Genomic DNA, 14189 nt, shown 5'->3' with positions numbered 1-14189 from the left:
TTATTATAATGAGGTATATTCTATATAAGTTCTCTAAAACATTATAATCTTCAGGCTTATGAAATTATTGTTCCATTTAATGTCTCCGAAACAAATTCTGCTTTCTGAAGGAGGCAGAAATCAAAAGCCCCAAGAAGTGTTGCGCCCTAAAGGGGGAAATTTTTAAATTATATTTTGTCTCGAATTAGGTTTACTATTTAAGCCAAAGCAAATTTCATTATAGCGTCTGGACCAGGCTTAAGAAATTCTGTGGTAGAACAAAGTGTGAAAATATTTCCTGACAATATTTCTAGGACACTTTAGAGAAAGCACATGCACTTATAAAATGGGGCGGATTTCTAAGTATGGATTAGCAGATATCAAACAGAATAACATATTATGTACTGTTAAAACAAACAAGAATCAACTTAACTACAAGAAAATAAAGTTTAGGCAAGACGGAAAAAAGAAAAGATCATCGTGATATCTTCTTTATGGATAAAACCTAAGTTAAAAAATTTTCTACTTTCACAAAAAATATTCCAACTGCTATGCCATTATTAGTTTACATGCCAACAAAGTGTCTTGGAACTTCATCTATTTCAGGCAAATGTATCTTGTGTTGTTAAACACCCATGGGCTCTCTTCTCACCTTCATGTTGCAGCAGTAATCTTTCCAGAAGACCGCCGGTGGTAGCTATGTCCACAGGCCGCAGAAGCTCTGTATTTTTGGCATTGATATCTGCGCCAAACTCCAGCAGTAAGTTGACAATTTCTACGCTGGACTGTTGAGCAGCAGCGTGCAATGGAGTATCCCAATATTTGCCTTTTTGGACATCAGCACCTATATGTAAATAAGGAATGATGATAAATACAAACAAAAATTGTTAGACGAGTCGCTTACCTCAGCTCGGGGAGGAAGGTGTGACACAAAGAGGACCCCAACTCCATCTGTAGTGAGTTCTTTATATATGTATACACATATACATATACTAAATCTTAAACCTGGTTACCTCTGGATGGAGAGTGCAGACGTTTGTTATATTCTCTGATATTTTTCGCTATGCTTGAAAGATCTCCTAATAAAAAGTTTAAAAAATGTTTTAAACAGTTCCCAAAGTAATCCTATTAACTATTATTATGAACAGTGCACAATTAGGTTCACTCATATCTATTTTAATCAAGATTGATGGCTTTTAGGATTATTCGAGAGCTTCTTGCTCTTATTATTTTCATTTATTCTAAGGCCATGGAGCTCTTTTGTTTCTTGGAAAACTCATGAATCTAGATATGTGAGCTATTTAGGTGAAATATATGTAGATTTTCCTACCACTTCTCACTCTTGTAGTTTAAGTCAATAACTACATGAAGGCACTGAGCCTCTTAAAGGGAAAGGCATGTTATATTTCTGCATGCAAAGTAAGCTTTTAAAAAATGCTTACATTAAAAAAAAACCCTTATATGTTAAATGGCCTATTGCACAGTTATTGTATCTTAGTGCAAGCTGTGGCACATGGTGGCCGTTCAACGCATGGGCAACAAATAAATGCTGCTAAATATTGTAAAGAATAATAATCCCATTTTCCAGTACATAAATGGTTACCACCCCAAGAAATGTCTATCAATAAAAATCCTTATGTCCTTTTCAACTCTGTTTTCTGATACTATCAATAAAACCAATGATGTTTATAAGAAGCAGTACATTTTAAGTCTCTTTATGACCCTCTTGCTACTTTCAAGTTTCAATGAATGTAATGGTGTTCAATATTTTTTAACCAAATATAAAATGTTTAGTGGCAAAATTATATTCCATGACAAGATCTCCATAGAGAAAGCATCAACTCCATTGGTTATATCAATTTTATGGGAGAACAGAGCCTGAGAATAACAATCAATCCACAATTACTGACAGGACTTTTTCAATATTTCTTTTACCCAATATAAAATATTTGGTGAAAAGAATAATATTCCTAGCAAAGTAAAGAAAAGTAATAAAGCATAAACTCTTCTAGTTATAGAGATTTATGGGAGAACACAGCCAGAAAATAACAATGTCAATGATTATTAGCGGAACACATGTTTAAGACTCTTACTAGATGCGATGGGAATCAAACAGTAGATGCAGATACCGCTTGCAAGAAGTTTATAATTTAGCTAAGATAATATGAGTAACACATAAAGAAGTTAATAAAAATATATATCAGAGGCCAGATGATTGTCATAAACAATAAAAAGCATACTAATGCATTTACTCATTTCATATACATTTTCAGCACCTACCACATGACAGGCACTGTGCTACAGAAAAGAGATGATGAGAAAAAAGACATAATCCACATCTTACAAGAGCTCCCAGTCCTGTAGTGGGAGAGACCACTGTGGTCTCAAAAGATTAGGAAAAGTTTTTCAGGAGGATAAGCTTGAGGATCTTAATTTTATGACCTTTTATAAGTAGGACATTTGGAGCTTTGAGATGAAATGGAATTATTAAGAATAGTGTTCTTTGTATGGCTTCTATACTTATGTGTTTTAAAGGAGCTTAGAGAAATAAATATGGATCTGAACAATTGCTTGCATCAATGGACAAAATGGAAGATATTTTAAAGAAAATTACCTGCATAAAGAAGCTTCCGAACGCAATGGAACTGCTGTGATATACAAGCTACATACAGAGGAGTTCCCAAATGAGGAATGTCTTGGTCAACGTCTATGCCCCAGGAGATCAGTATTTCTAGACATTCATGGTGACCTGACAACACAAAGTAGAGATGAGTTTACTTTTCCTTAATGCCCACCCCTGCCACACACACTTCACCTCATGCTTCTCCACACAATGTTATTCATTGACAGATAAATGGAGCACTGCATGCTGCTGCAGGAACTTTCTCCCCTTGTCACTTGATCCCATAACTGTTACCTTTACTGGCAGCCTCATGGGTGGGAGAAGGAAGACATGACTCCAGCTGGGGTTTGGCACCATATTCCAAAAGAAGTTCTGTACAGCTGGTACTGCCTTGTGAGCATGCATTGAATAATGGAGTCACACCATCTATTGTGATTGCATTTACCTAAACCAAACCAAAAATCTAAGAATGAGATTCACAGAATCATATGTGATTAACTGTTAGACATTTTTAAAAGTTATATGATCTGCTAACAGAAATAATTGGGAAAATGTGTGCAGTAAATATGACAAAGCATATTTATCTCATACGGATCAATAAGCAAAGCTTCAACACTTTAAGAGATAAACAGAAATATGATGTGGCAGATAATTCACAGGAGTGGGCATGCAACTAGTGAAAATCATGAAAAAAATACATAAGAATCAAATATAGAAAAACTAATTCATTGGTTAGGTACTTTGCAGTTAGAAAAAAAAGTCAACAAATGTGATGGTGATGAGAGTCATGATGAAGCTGCTTTGTTGGTGGCAATTTTAACTGGAAATTCTGTTTCTGAGAATTTTTCCAAAGAAAATCATCCGAAGATGGGCAAACATTATAGGCATAAAGATGTTCATCTACTGCTATTTAGAATCAAGAAAGCAGGAAATAGTCTAAAGAATATTCTATTTTACGCAGCATGCGACCCATTTTTGCAACGATTGGAAATCCTTCTTAGAGTGCAATGAGAAGGCGGAGGCAATCTGAGAGCTTTATTTTTATTCTGCTATTTTTGAAACTACTAGGAAGGAAAGAAAAGCAAAATCAGAACTTTGCTTGATTCTCTTAGTCAGTACATGTGAAATTGTTAATGCTTTTAAAAGGTACTTACATTAGCTCCAGCTTCCAAAAGAGTTCTGGCACAGGCCACATGATCTCCAAGGCAGGCTTCATGCAATGGGGTGATATGGTCTATGGTTACTGCATTTACATTATAACCCTAAACACAACATGAATAATATTGAAAAGTGAGCAAAAAGTCATAAAATCGTCTCTATGATTGTGCTTAGAGAGTAATATAAAAGCTCAGAGAATCTCATGAAAATCAAGTTTCAGTTTAGCAGGAATGGCCAGCTCAAACGCCATTGAGTCATTCGGTTGTCAAAATTCCTGAGCCCCTTTGGCAAACCGATTACAGCAATACATCAAAAAGATTATACACCATGATCAAGTGGGATTTATACCAGGGACACAGGGATGGTTCAACATCCGCAAGTCAATCAACGTGATACACTACATCAACAAAATGAAAAACAAAAACCACATGATCATCTCAATAGACGCAGAGAAAGCATTCGACAAGATCCAACACCCATTTATGATAAAAACCCTCAGTAAAATGGGTATAGAAGGAAAGTACCTCAACATAATAAAGGCCATATATGATAGACCCACAGCCAACATCATACTCAATGGACAAAAGCTGAAAGCCATCCCTCTGAGGACAGGAACAAGACAAGGGTGCCCACTTTCACCACTCCTATTCAACATAGTACTGGAGGTGCTGGCCAGAGCAATTCAGCAGGAAAAAAAAATAAAAGGAATCCAAATAGGTAACGAAGAAGTAAAACTCGCGTTGTTTGCAGACGACATGATCTTATACATAGAAAACCCCAAAGAATCCACAGAAAAACTATTAGAAATAATCAACAACTACAGCAAAGTAGCAGGGTATAAAATTAACGTGCATAAATCAGTAGCATTTCTATACACTAACAATAAACTAACAGAAAAAGAACTCAAGAACTCTATCCCATTCACAATCGCAACGAAAAGAATAAAATACCTTGGGATAAACTTAACCAAGGAAGTGAAGGATCTATACAATGAAAACTACAAGACTTTCTTGAAAGAAATAGGCGATGACATAAAGAGATGGAAAAACATTCCTTGCACATGGATTGGAAGAATAAACATAGTTAAAATGTCCATACTACCTAAAGCAATATACAGATTCAATGCTATCCCAATCAGAATCCCAAGAACATTCTTCACAGAAATTGAACAAACAATCCTAAAATTCATATGGGGGAACAAAAGACCACGAATTGCTAAAGCAATCCTGAGCAAGAAAAACAAAGCCGGCGGAATCACAATCCCCGATTTCAAAACATACTACAAAGCTACAGTGATCAAAACAGCATGGTACTGGTACAAAAACAGGTCCACAGATCAATGGAACAGAATTGAAAGCCCAGAGATAAAACCACACATCTATGGACAGCTAATCTTCGACAAAGGAGCAGAGGGCCTACAATGGAGAAAAGAAAGTCTCTTCAACAAATGGTGCTGGGAAAACTGGACAGCCACATGAAAAAGATTGAAAATCGACCATTCTTTTTCACCACACACCAAAATAAACTCAAAATGGATCAAAGACCTAAAGATTAGGCCTGAGACATTAAGTCTTTTGGAAGAGAATATAGGCAGTACACTCTTTGACATCAGTTTCAAAAGAATCTTTTCGGACACTGTAACTCCTCAGTTGAGGGAAACAATAGAAAGAATAAACAAATGGGACTTCATCAGACTAAAGAGCTTCTTCAAGGCAAGGGAAAACAGAATTGAAACAAAAAAACAGCTCACTAATTGGGAAAAAATATTTACAAGCCACTTATCCGACAAAGGGTTAATCTCCATCATATACAAAGAACTCACACTGCTTAACAACAAAAAAACAAACAACCCGATCAAAAAATGGGCAGAGGACATGAACAGACATTTCTCAAAAGAAGATATGAATATGGCCAATAGACACATGAAAAGATGTTCATCATCGCTAATCATCAGGGAAATGCAAATCAAAACTACACTAAGATATCACCTTACCCCCGTTAGATTGGCAAAAACATCCAAAACCAAGAACGACAAATGTTGGAGAGGTTGTGGAGAAAGAGGAACCCTCATACACTGTTGGTGGGAATGCAAACTGGTACAGCCACTATGGAAAACAGTATGGAGATTACTCAAAAAGTTAAAAATAGAAATACCCTATGACCCAGCCATCCCATTACTGGGTATCTATCCTAAGAACCTGATATCAGATATCTCAAGAGTCCGTTGCACCCCTATGTTCATCGCAGCATTATTTACAATAGCCAAGACGTGGAACCAGCCTACATGCCCAGAAACTGATGATTGGATAAAGAAGATGTGGTATATATACACAATGGAATACTACTCAGCCATAAAAAAAGACGAAATTGGCCCATTCACAACAATGTGGATGGACCTCGAGGGCATTATGTTAAGCGAAATAAGTCAGTCAGAGAAAGACGAACTCTATATGACTCCACTCATAGGTGGAAATTAGTATATTGAGAAGGAGATCTGATCGGTGGTTACCAGGGAAAAGGGGGGGTGGGGGGAGGGTACGGAGGGGGAAGTGGTGTACCCACAACATGACTAACAAAAATGTACAACTGAAATTTCACAAGCTTGTAATCCATCATAACATTAATAAAAAAAAAAAAAAATTCCTGAGCCCCATTATTCTAACACTATCGTATCTAAACCCAATACTGCCTTAAGCATTGTGTTCAATAGATTCTGAGTGTTTTCTTTAAATTTTGCTTTTTTAACTTTTGGTCTTTGTGAATTATTTTGGTTGTTATTGTTATTTTGTTTTTTATTTTGTAGAGCTAAAGACCGTTTATAGGCTGGATCACTTATTTTGATTGGGGCTATAAAATTATGGGTCAGCCCTGAATGGGAGGAAAAATGTTAAATTATAGTAAACTGCTTTGTGAATTTTTGTCCCTAGATAGGTGACTAGGCTCCATGCTGGTGGTTAAGAGCTCTGACTGTGGAGTCGGTTGGACTTGAGTTTGATCTTGCTCCATAATGCAGTAATTGTTTTAATCTGGACAAGTATAATATCTTCTAAATTTTAGGATTATCACGAATATTACATGAGATGATGCATGTAAAACAATTATTATAGTGCCCAGAATATAGAAAATATTTGATTTTATTTTATCATTCAATCAAAAGTATGTAAACACTTTTAAAAATTTTATTCCAATTAAACCAATGACATCAGACTAAAATTAAATATTATTAGGACATGAGATTCTTTGCCTTCTTGCTATTTTTGGTAATTCATTGTCTATTGACAATCATATTAAGCACTGTAACAGGAATATTTTCATGGCCAAATCCTCATAGCATATTACAGATTACCATGATCTGTAATACAAGAATGGACACAAAGAATCTTAAAATGAAGGCAAGATAATAAATAATCACCCCAAATCTTTGTCACTATCAGGTGGCAATATTTTTGATGAGGAAGATTGGCCCTGAGCTAACACTTGTTGCCAATCCTCCTCTTTTTGCCTGAGGAAGAGTGGCCTTTAGCTAACATCAGTGCCAGTCTTCCTCTATTTTGTATGTGGGACACCGCCACAGCATGGCTTGATGGGTGGTGTATGTCCACACCTGGGATCCAAACCTTCAAACCCCAGGCCACCAAAGTGGAGTACACTTAACCACTGTGCCACTGAGTTGGCTCTGCAAGTAGCAATTTTTAAGATCCCTTAAATTATCCTGTCAAAGATTTCAAATTGGCTGGCCAAAAGTCAGGCTTGGCGAGCTAATTCCTAACTGCTGTTCACTAGGCTGACCCGATGACAGAAGCATCTGCGAAGGTCAAGATTCTCTTTCACACAGGGCTTTGGGGACAGCCTCTGCTTCTTTTAGGCTGGCCTGTCGGTGGATACGAGATCCATGTTGAGAAATATCCTAAGACAGCTCTTCTCTCAAAGAACTAACTGCATGACCCTTTCGGGGGTGGGTAGCCCTTAGAAATTACTGACCTTTTGACAGCATGGTCACATGGTTATCATGGAACTGGAAGGCCCTACAGGAGCATCTTGTCCTACATCTTCACTTTACAGATGAGAAAACGAAGGGTCAGATAGGGTGTGGTTCCCCTCCAGTGCCAGCCTGGAATCCAGGTCCTCTGAGTCCCAGGGCAGTGCTGTTTAAACTGGACAACACTACCCTTCCTTCCCTCATAGCCAGCTGAGAAAATTCCTTTCTCCTTGATATTGGAAGAACTGGAGCAATACCTTCCAGATCTGGGTGTGCATTTGAATCATGTTGGAAAATTTTAAAAATGCACAGGCCAAGCCAGAGATTTTTCTCTTTCAGTAAGGAATCTGTTTTCCCTCTTCTGTGTATGATGAGCAGGCAGGTGTAGGAATGATTGTTCTGTAGCTTTCAGACAAAATTCCTCATAACAAATTACAGATTCCATAATGTAAAAAAGATTGTTGAGGCATCTGGTCTGATTACCCCTTTTTGGATATTTTATGACTAAACTAAGTCTGTGATTAGCTGTCTACATTGTACAGAATTAAGCATACTTAAAATGCTTAATGAATAATACATACATCGGATTGCTTCTTGCTTTAATATGTCTATCAATGAACAAATATACTGTATGGGAAATTTGAAATACTAAGACATAAGATTATACCAAAATATTTATAAAGAAATTTCAAAGATAATTGAGAAACTATGGACTTGACTGATAGATGAGTTAAAATAAGACCAGTAAAATTTATTAAGCAGTTTTGTTATTTTTGAGCTCATTACTTTTGACAATTAACGCCTATGCTCATGGGCAGGGCATGTTTTAGGCAGTATGTAATATTTCACCTGTGATAACAATGTTCTCAGAGCAAGAAGTCGACCTTGACTTGCCGCTTCATGTAGTGGCGATCGATCTGCCCAGGAACCTGTCAGGAAAGACAGAAAACAAAATCTATCAGTCAAAGTCAACCCTGATAGATACAATCAACTCCTGTGAAATATGCACTCTCCAGATTCGGTGTGCAAGAAGGTGACCAACACACTTATCCACATACCAGGAAATTCGGTTCTTCTCTGAAGGATCCAGATTGGCAGTTTCCAAATCCAGAGGGCCACAACGCATATTCTGGAAATGACCTACCCCAGACTTACTGTACCTTTTGAATTATCCTCCAAAGAGGAGGAGAGTTAAGGTGACTAGATCTGCCACATGCACTGAAAAAGCTCTGTTTTGTGGTTTTTCAGACAGGACCCAGGGAAGCAATTTTTCTGCATGTTTAGCAGGGACAGCCGCTGGAACACCCAGCTCTCCTCACTCCCAGCCCACTCTGCTGTCCCCCTGCTGTCCACACCCCAGGCTGCCCTGCTCTGAAGGGCAAGGCGGCTGCACATGCTGCTAAGGAGGGTGAGTAGCTCGTCCCTGAGTCCTGAACTGTGGAACCAGCTGGGTCGGCCCTAGAAAGGGGGTGTCACAAGTTGGGAGGAGCAGACAGGCATTGGTCTTTGCAGTGGTGGTGACAGTGCCACTGGCTCACTCAGGGGTCACCGATTCTCTGTGTGCCAGTGGTCGGTGGATGGCAGCACGGAAGCCCTCCAACCATGTGCCCTAGTGGAAAAAGCACTGATGTGTCATGCACCCCCGCACAGGCATTTTCCACTCCTCCAATGAGAAACATCAGTGCCGTCCCAGCCACCTCCCCGAGGTACAGGCTCCCCTCCCACCTCTCCCATCCTTGTGGCCCACCCAGGTGGCTTTATAGGCTTGGTGCACAGTGATTCTCCTGTAATGGAAACAGGACCATTTAACGGATGCGGGAGATCACGTTGGAGGTCTTAAAGTGATTAAACATGCAGACTGTGCAAATCAGGAAAACGTTAATTTAAAGGGTATGATTAGCTTACAAATTAAAGCAATGTTGAACAGACAGAAAATCTTCCCACTGTAATGTGATAATGTTTGCTAATAATTGTCTCCTTGTCTACCACCCCTTCTCCCTTTTTTGGATGCATAGGATGCAATAAATGAAAATAATCTTTTAAAAAACTGTCAATCAGTCCCAGTACTATTGAAATAAAGTTACTTAGCTGTTAATCAGAAACATAAATTTTAGGAAAAGCATGTCTAAAGCTTACTTAAATAAGTCAGAAAATTACTGGAAACATAGTAGGGGGTGGTCCTTTAGAAGCCACCTCATTGCTCCTACATTTCATAGCTTTGGAAAAGTTGACACAGATGCCTATGCTTCTGTATTGCAATGTTATCGTAGAACTTTGCCACAGCACTGTAAGTGAGGTCCAAGCAATTCCACTGAATAAAATGTGGGACACACATCACAAGGTTAATGAAACAATCGAGTAAACCTGGTTTAGAGGACAGACGTCAACTGCCAGTCATGAGTCTTTTATACCCAACAATTTTATGGGGTTTTATGGAAAATCCAAATCCTAAGGGAAAGAAAGCAGAGACTTTCTTCTCCTTACTTTTGATTTACGAGCAATGGTAATAATGGCTAATGTGAAATAGTGTTTACTGTGTGCATGATCCTTGTCTTAGCACTATGTACAATATCCAGTTCTCACAACTCTTTGAGGTATAGAAAATTATTATTTCTATCTTAAAGTTGAGGAAATGAGAGCTAGAAGAAATGGAATCATTCAAAGGGAGTCACACAGTCTAACTCTAGGGCCGATACTCCTTGGTTGAGACACTGCACTGTTGTCTTTGTTTTGCCTTTCCATCTAGCATTATTTCTTGCTTATCCAAAAAAATTAGTAAGCCAGACATCCAATTCTTTGAGTTTTCAACTGAAAGAAGAGTTATTGTTATTAGCTTTTGTGTATTATTTCTTTTTAGTATGTAACACTCCTATTACATATTAAAAGCAGAATTGAAATAATGCACACCAATAAATATTTGTTGATAGGACAAGATTTGACAGCAAAATAATAACTTATAAGAAATTGGAAAATTATGTTCTTGCTAAATAAAATTCAGAAGTCACCATCATAAATAATGTTCTTTGGAGGAACAACTATGTTTCGAGTTCCAGTTTCTAAGATGAAATTGGATGTTTTAAAAGTCATACACATCCGTTTGTTTTATCATTAAACTAAACAATTTGATTACAGAGTGAAACTCTGAGGACTTCAGAACATAGATCAATTTCATTGTGAATATTTAAATCAGAAAATTATAATATTAACTTTCCAAACAGATTGAATACTAGAAGTATCATGTTCAGTTTAATCTGCTCTGCATAGTAAATTAATAAAGTTTTAAATAATCTATGCCTAAGCATATGTTTGAATTTAAATAATCCTTTTTCATATTTATAACGATCATGTGTTGCCTCCTGTATAATGGCTTAAAGGTTTTGTTATCCTCAATTTATTTCTAAAAGCTGCATGCAGAATTATAGGATGCAGATTCATTGTCACTGCCTGTTCTTCCATTGTCACTAGCTAACATGGCAATTAACCAAATGTTGGGATTGAGAAAAGCCCAGAGAAATAGTCTTTTGGATTTCTCTTGGACTCATTTCTTTCTAGGATATTATGACCTTAAGAGGCTGCAAAGCTAACAATATTTGCAGCTGAGGGGAACTTGATGTTCCTCTTTTGCATACTAGTGTGTTTGTCCATCAAAATGATTGTATTAGTCTTCTGAACAATTTCGGCATTGCTTGTTGGTGTTCACAAAAGAAAGAGAGAAAAAAAGGAAAAAGGTCATTTGAAAAACAGGTCACAAAAGGGCCAAAATCGAGACAGTTAAGTATTTGAATTTACCACCCACAACCCAACCCCTACCTTCCCCCGAGACTGTCACATAGCCTTCTCTTTATCACTAAGACTTAAGTCCATTATGATGGATAGAAAAAAAGCTGAAACTAGATTTTATGTGTGTGCGTTTGCTATTATTTCTATTAATGTGACCTCCATTGGGATGAAAAAGGAGTTAAACATCACAGTAATCTGCAGGAAAGTGTGGGTGGGTGGTCAGTGACAAAACCACTGACAATAGATGGTATTGTGTGAGGGATCCCTCAGCCCTTCAGGCAGGTACAAAGGCTCCTAATGAGACAGGAACCAGCCTAACAAGATAGGGCCATCCGTAAGTCCCCTGGCCTAACAAGGTAGGGCCCCTAATCAATCGGCAAGCTGGGAGAATCAGACAGAGACCACCAAGATCCACATTCTGCAGCCTCTGGACTCTCCAGGGCTTACATATGTGCCCTAGTACCCAGGAGTCCACTGAAGGTGACCCTAGCCCCATTAGCACAGTAAAAATCACACCCAGGGGTGGGGAGCTAGCATGCTAATGACATATGCATTGCATATAGAAGCATGCTACATGACAGTGCAGGCACAAGCACAACTCCACCTCTAGAGGCCATGACAGGCACTCCTCACTCCTCCCCAGCCTTTGTCTAATCAAAGCCCCACAATCCCATTCCCTAAGAAGCCGGTCACCTGTCACCTTCCTTTCTGCACTGGCTCTCTTGTGCCTCCTCCCCTGCACGTAAACTTATAAACTTTTACTTTTCTGCTCTGGTTTGTTGTCTCTCTTGACTTCTGTCCTGGGGGACAATAAGAACCCAGTGTGCCCGTAACACTAACAGTGCATTGCCCCGTTATTTCCTCGGGTGAACTCAGCTCTGCTCACCTGCAGAGGACCCCTGCTGTCTGCCATTATTCCATAAAGGAGGAGGCAGGGCAGGGAGCAGAAGGAGGAGAAGGAAGTGGAGACCAGAGGAAGTGAGAAATGAGATGGAGTCTAGAGCCCAGCGGCTCATGAGGAAAAAGACTTGAGGGGCCAGGCCGGCCTGGATTTGCCTCCAGTGTAGGACTGCAGCCTTCATGAAGACGTCTAACCTCCCTGAGAGTCAGTTTCCTCCTAAAATGGGAAGAGCACTACCTGTGAGGCAGGACTGAAGGAGGATTAGAAATGAGCCTCTAAGGGCCTGCTGTAAAAATGCACAGGAAATAACACCTAGTATTCTTTGCTAAACATAAACCGATAAATAGGGGAGATTTTAATGTGAATTTTGGGGAACAATCCTTTCTCTCCAAAACTAGGGAAACTCAAGCCATAAATAACAGCATCTACTGACTAAAATGATTTTCAGTGCTATCAAGTTAATTAAATGAACTATATAAAAGCAATTGAATGATTTATAAATGTGTTTATGCCAACAATCAACAGCTCCAGCTACAATATTCTTTCCTAAGTAAGCTATAAGAAATAAAGATCTATCAATCTACTAAAAAGTGATTCATAGTACATGCATGCCATTCGATGAAACACATTTTTTGTTTGTTTTGAATTCTGCGTACTAAACTCCCAAGCAACGCCACCTCATTTGAATCCTTGTAATTCCTTAGAAGAATATCTGTAATTAATCCGGTAACTTGTGAGAATCAAAAGATACTTTACCATGTTCCAGTTTCTGTTTTGAACTAAGTCTCCACTCCTCCCTATTTCTCCCCTTCAAAGTCTGAACTTAAGCAACTGCAAATTCCTATTCCAATGTGTTCAATATTAAATACCTTACCTTTTAATAAAGATATGCTTTCTATTAGAAAGATTTCTATAAACTTTCTCAAGACCAAACAAAATACAAATATCTTCATATACAACAATTCAGGAACTTTTCGATCTTGTTAGAGTTTAATTGGGTATCTGAGATTTTAAAAATGTTCAGTTTAACTCTTTAGGATAAATTATTCAGTGTGAAAATTGTTTTACAAAATGTTGTAACTTTCACCATCCAAATGCCTACTGTTATGGTCTCTCTGTAGCTGCCACAGGAGGTCACCGACTATATTTAGAAACAACACGAGTTCCCAGACATCTGCTATATAATTTACAGAGAGAGAGCCTGCCCTGTTCTGTAAACATCACATTGCCAGAGCAAAAACATTCACGGTTTAGACATACACAGTTCGAGAAGGGTCTATACCATACCTAAGTCACCATCTCCCCACGGCACTTCAAGCCAGCCACTGTCGAGGTAAATCCGACTCATCTCTCTTTTTATCAGCATGAAAAAAAAAATCGCTTGTCATTTGCTAGTTCTATTCGGCCATTTTAAGGAGCCCTAGGCTCCTTGTAGTATGACCTTTCACCTCCAAAAAGAGAAGCAGCTTTTGAAAAGCTGATTTATTTTCAAAATTGCCTTTTCTTATTGATCGCTCCTCTTTAGTTGACAAATTGCTCATCCTAACTTAGTTTTTCTCCTTGCAGTATGTACCCTGCAATGAAATAAAAGTATTACAATTGGATTTCTGCCCATGGCTAGGATGAAACCCTTTTAGTTTTTAGAAAGTCTTTGCCTTCTCCCCATCTTATTTCCCTCGGCAGAGTGGAATGTTGATTCCTTCGAGAGCTAACCTAGGAGAGGTGCAGATGGCTTTCTGAGTTTGGGTCACACCCACTTTTCCTCAGTG

At 38.4% G+C, this 14189-nt stretch overlaps 1 protein-coding gene across 10 annotated transcripts in view; it reads right to left on the bottom strand.

Annotated features, from left to right (window-relative positions):
* ASB5 (ankyrin repeat and SOCS box containing 5) overlaps positions 1 to 14189 on the bottom strand; it is an 81915-nt gene that overhangs the window by 2507 nt on the left and 65219 nt on the right. For 9 of the 10 annotated variants that reach the window (XM_070499979.1, XM_070499978.1, XM_070499984.1 and 6 more), the window contains 5 exons: positions 8589 to 8668; positions 3757 to 3864; positions 2897 to 3047; positions 2594 to 2728; positions 632 to 823 (listed from right to left, as the gene is read on the bottom strand). In XM_070499979.1, the coding sequence (XP_070356080.1) occupies positions 632 to 823; positions 2594 to 2728; positions 2897 to 3047; positions 3757 to 3864; positions 8589 to 8668 (666 nt within the window). Of the gene's footprint in view, positions 1 to 631; positions 824 to 2593; positions 2729 to 2896; positions 3048 to 3756; positions 3865 to 8588; positions 8669 to 13707; positions 13784 to 14189 lie in introns of those variants that run through there. The other variant, XM_014860660.2, reaches the window with a different exon arrangement.

This window comes from Equus asinus, chromosome 27, assembly GCF_041296235.1.
Source record: "Equus asinus isolate D_3611 breed Donkey chromosome 27, EquAss-T2T_v2, whole genome shotgun sequence".
Lineage (NCBI taxonomy): Eukaryota > Metazoa > Chordata > Mammalia > Perissodactyla > Equidae > Equus > Equus asinus.
Note: the sequence above shows the minus strand (reverse complement) of the source record. Positions and strands in the feature narration are given on the sequence as shown.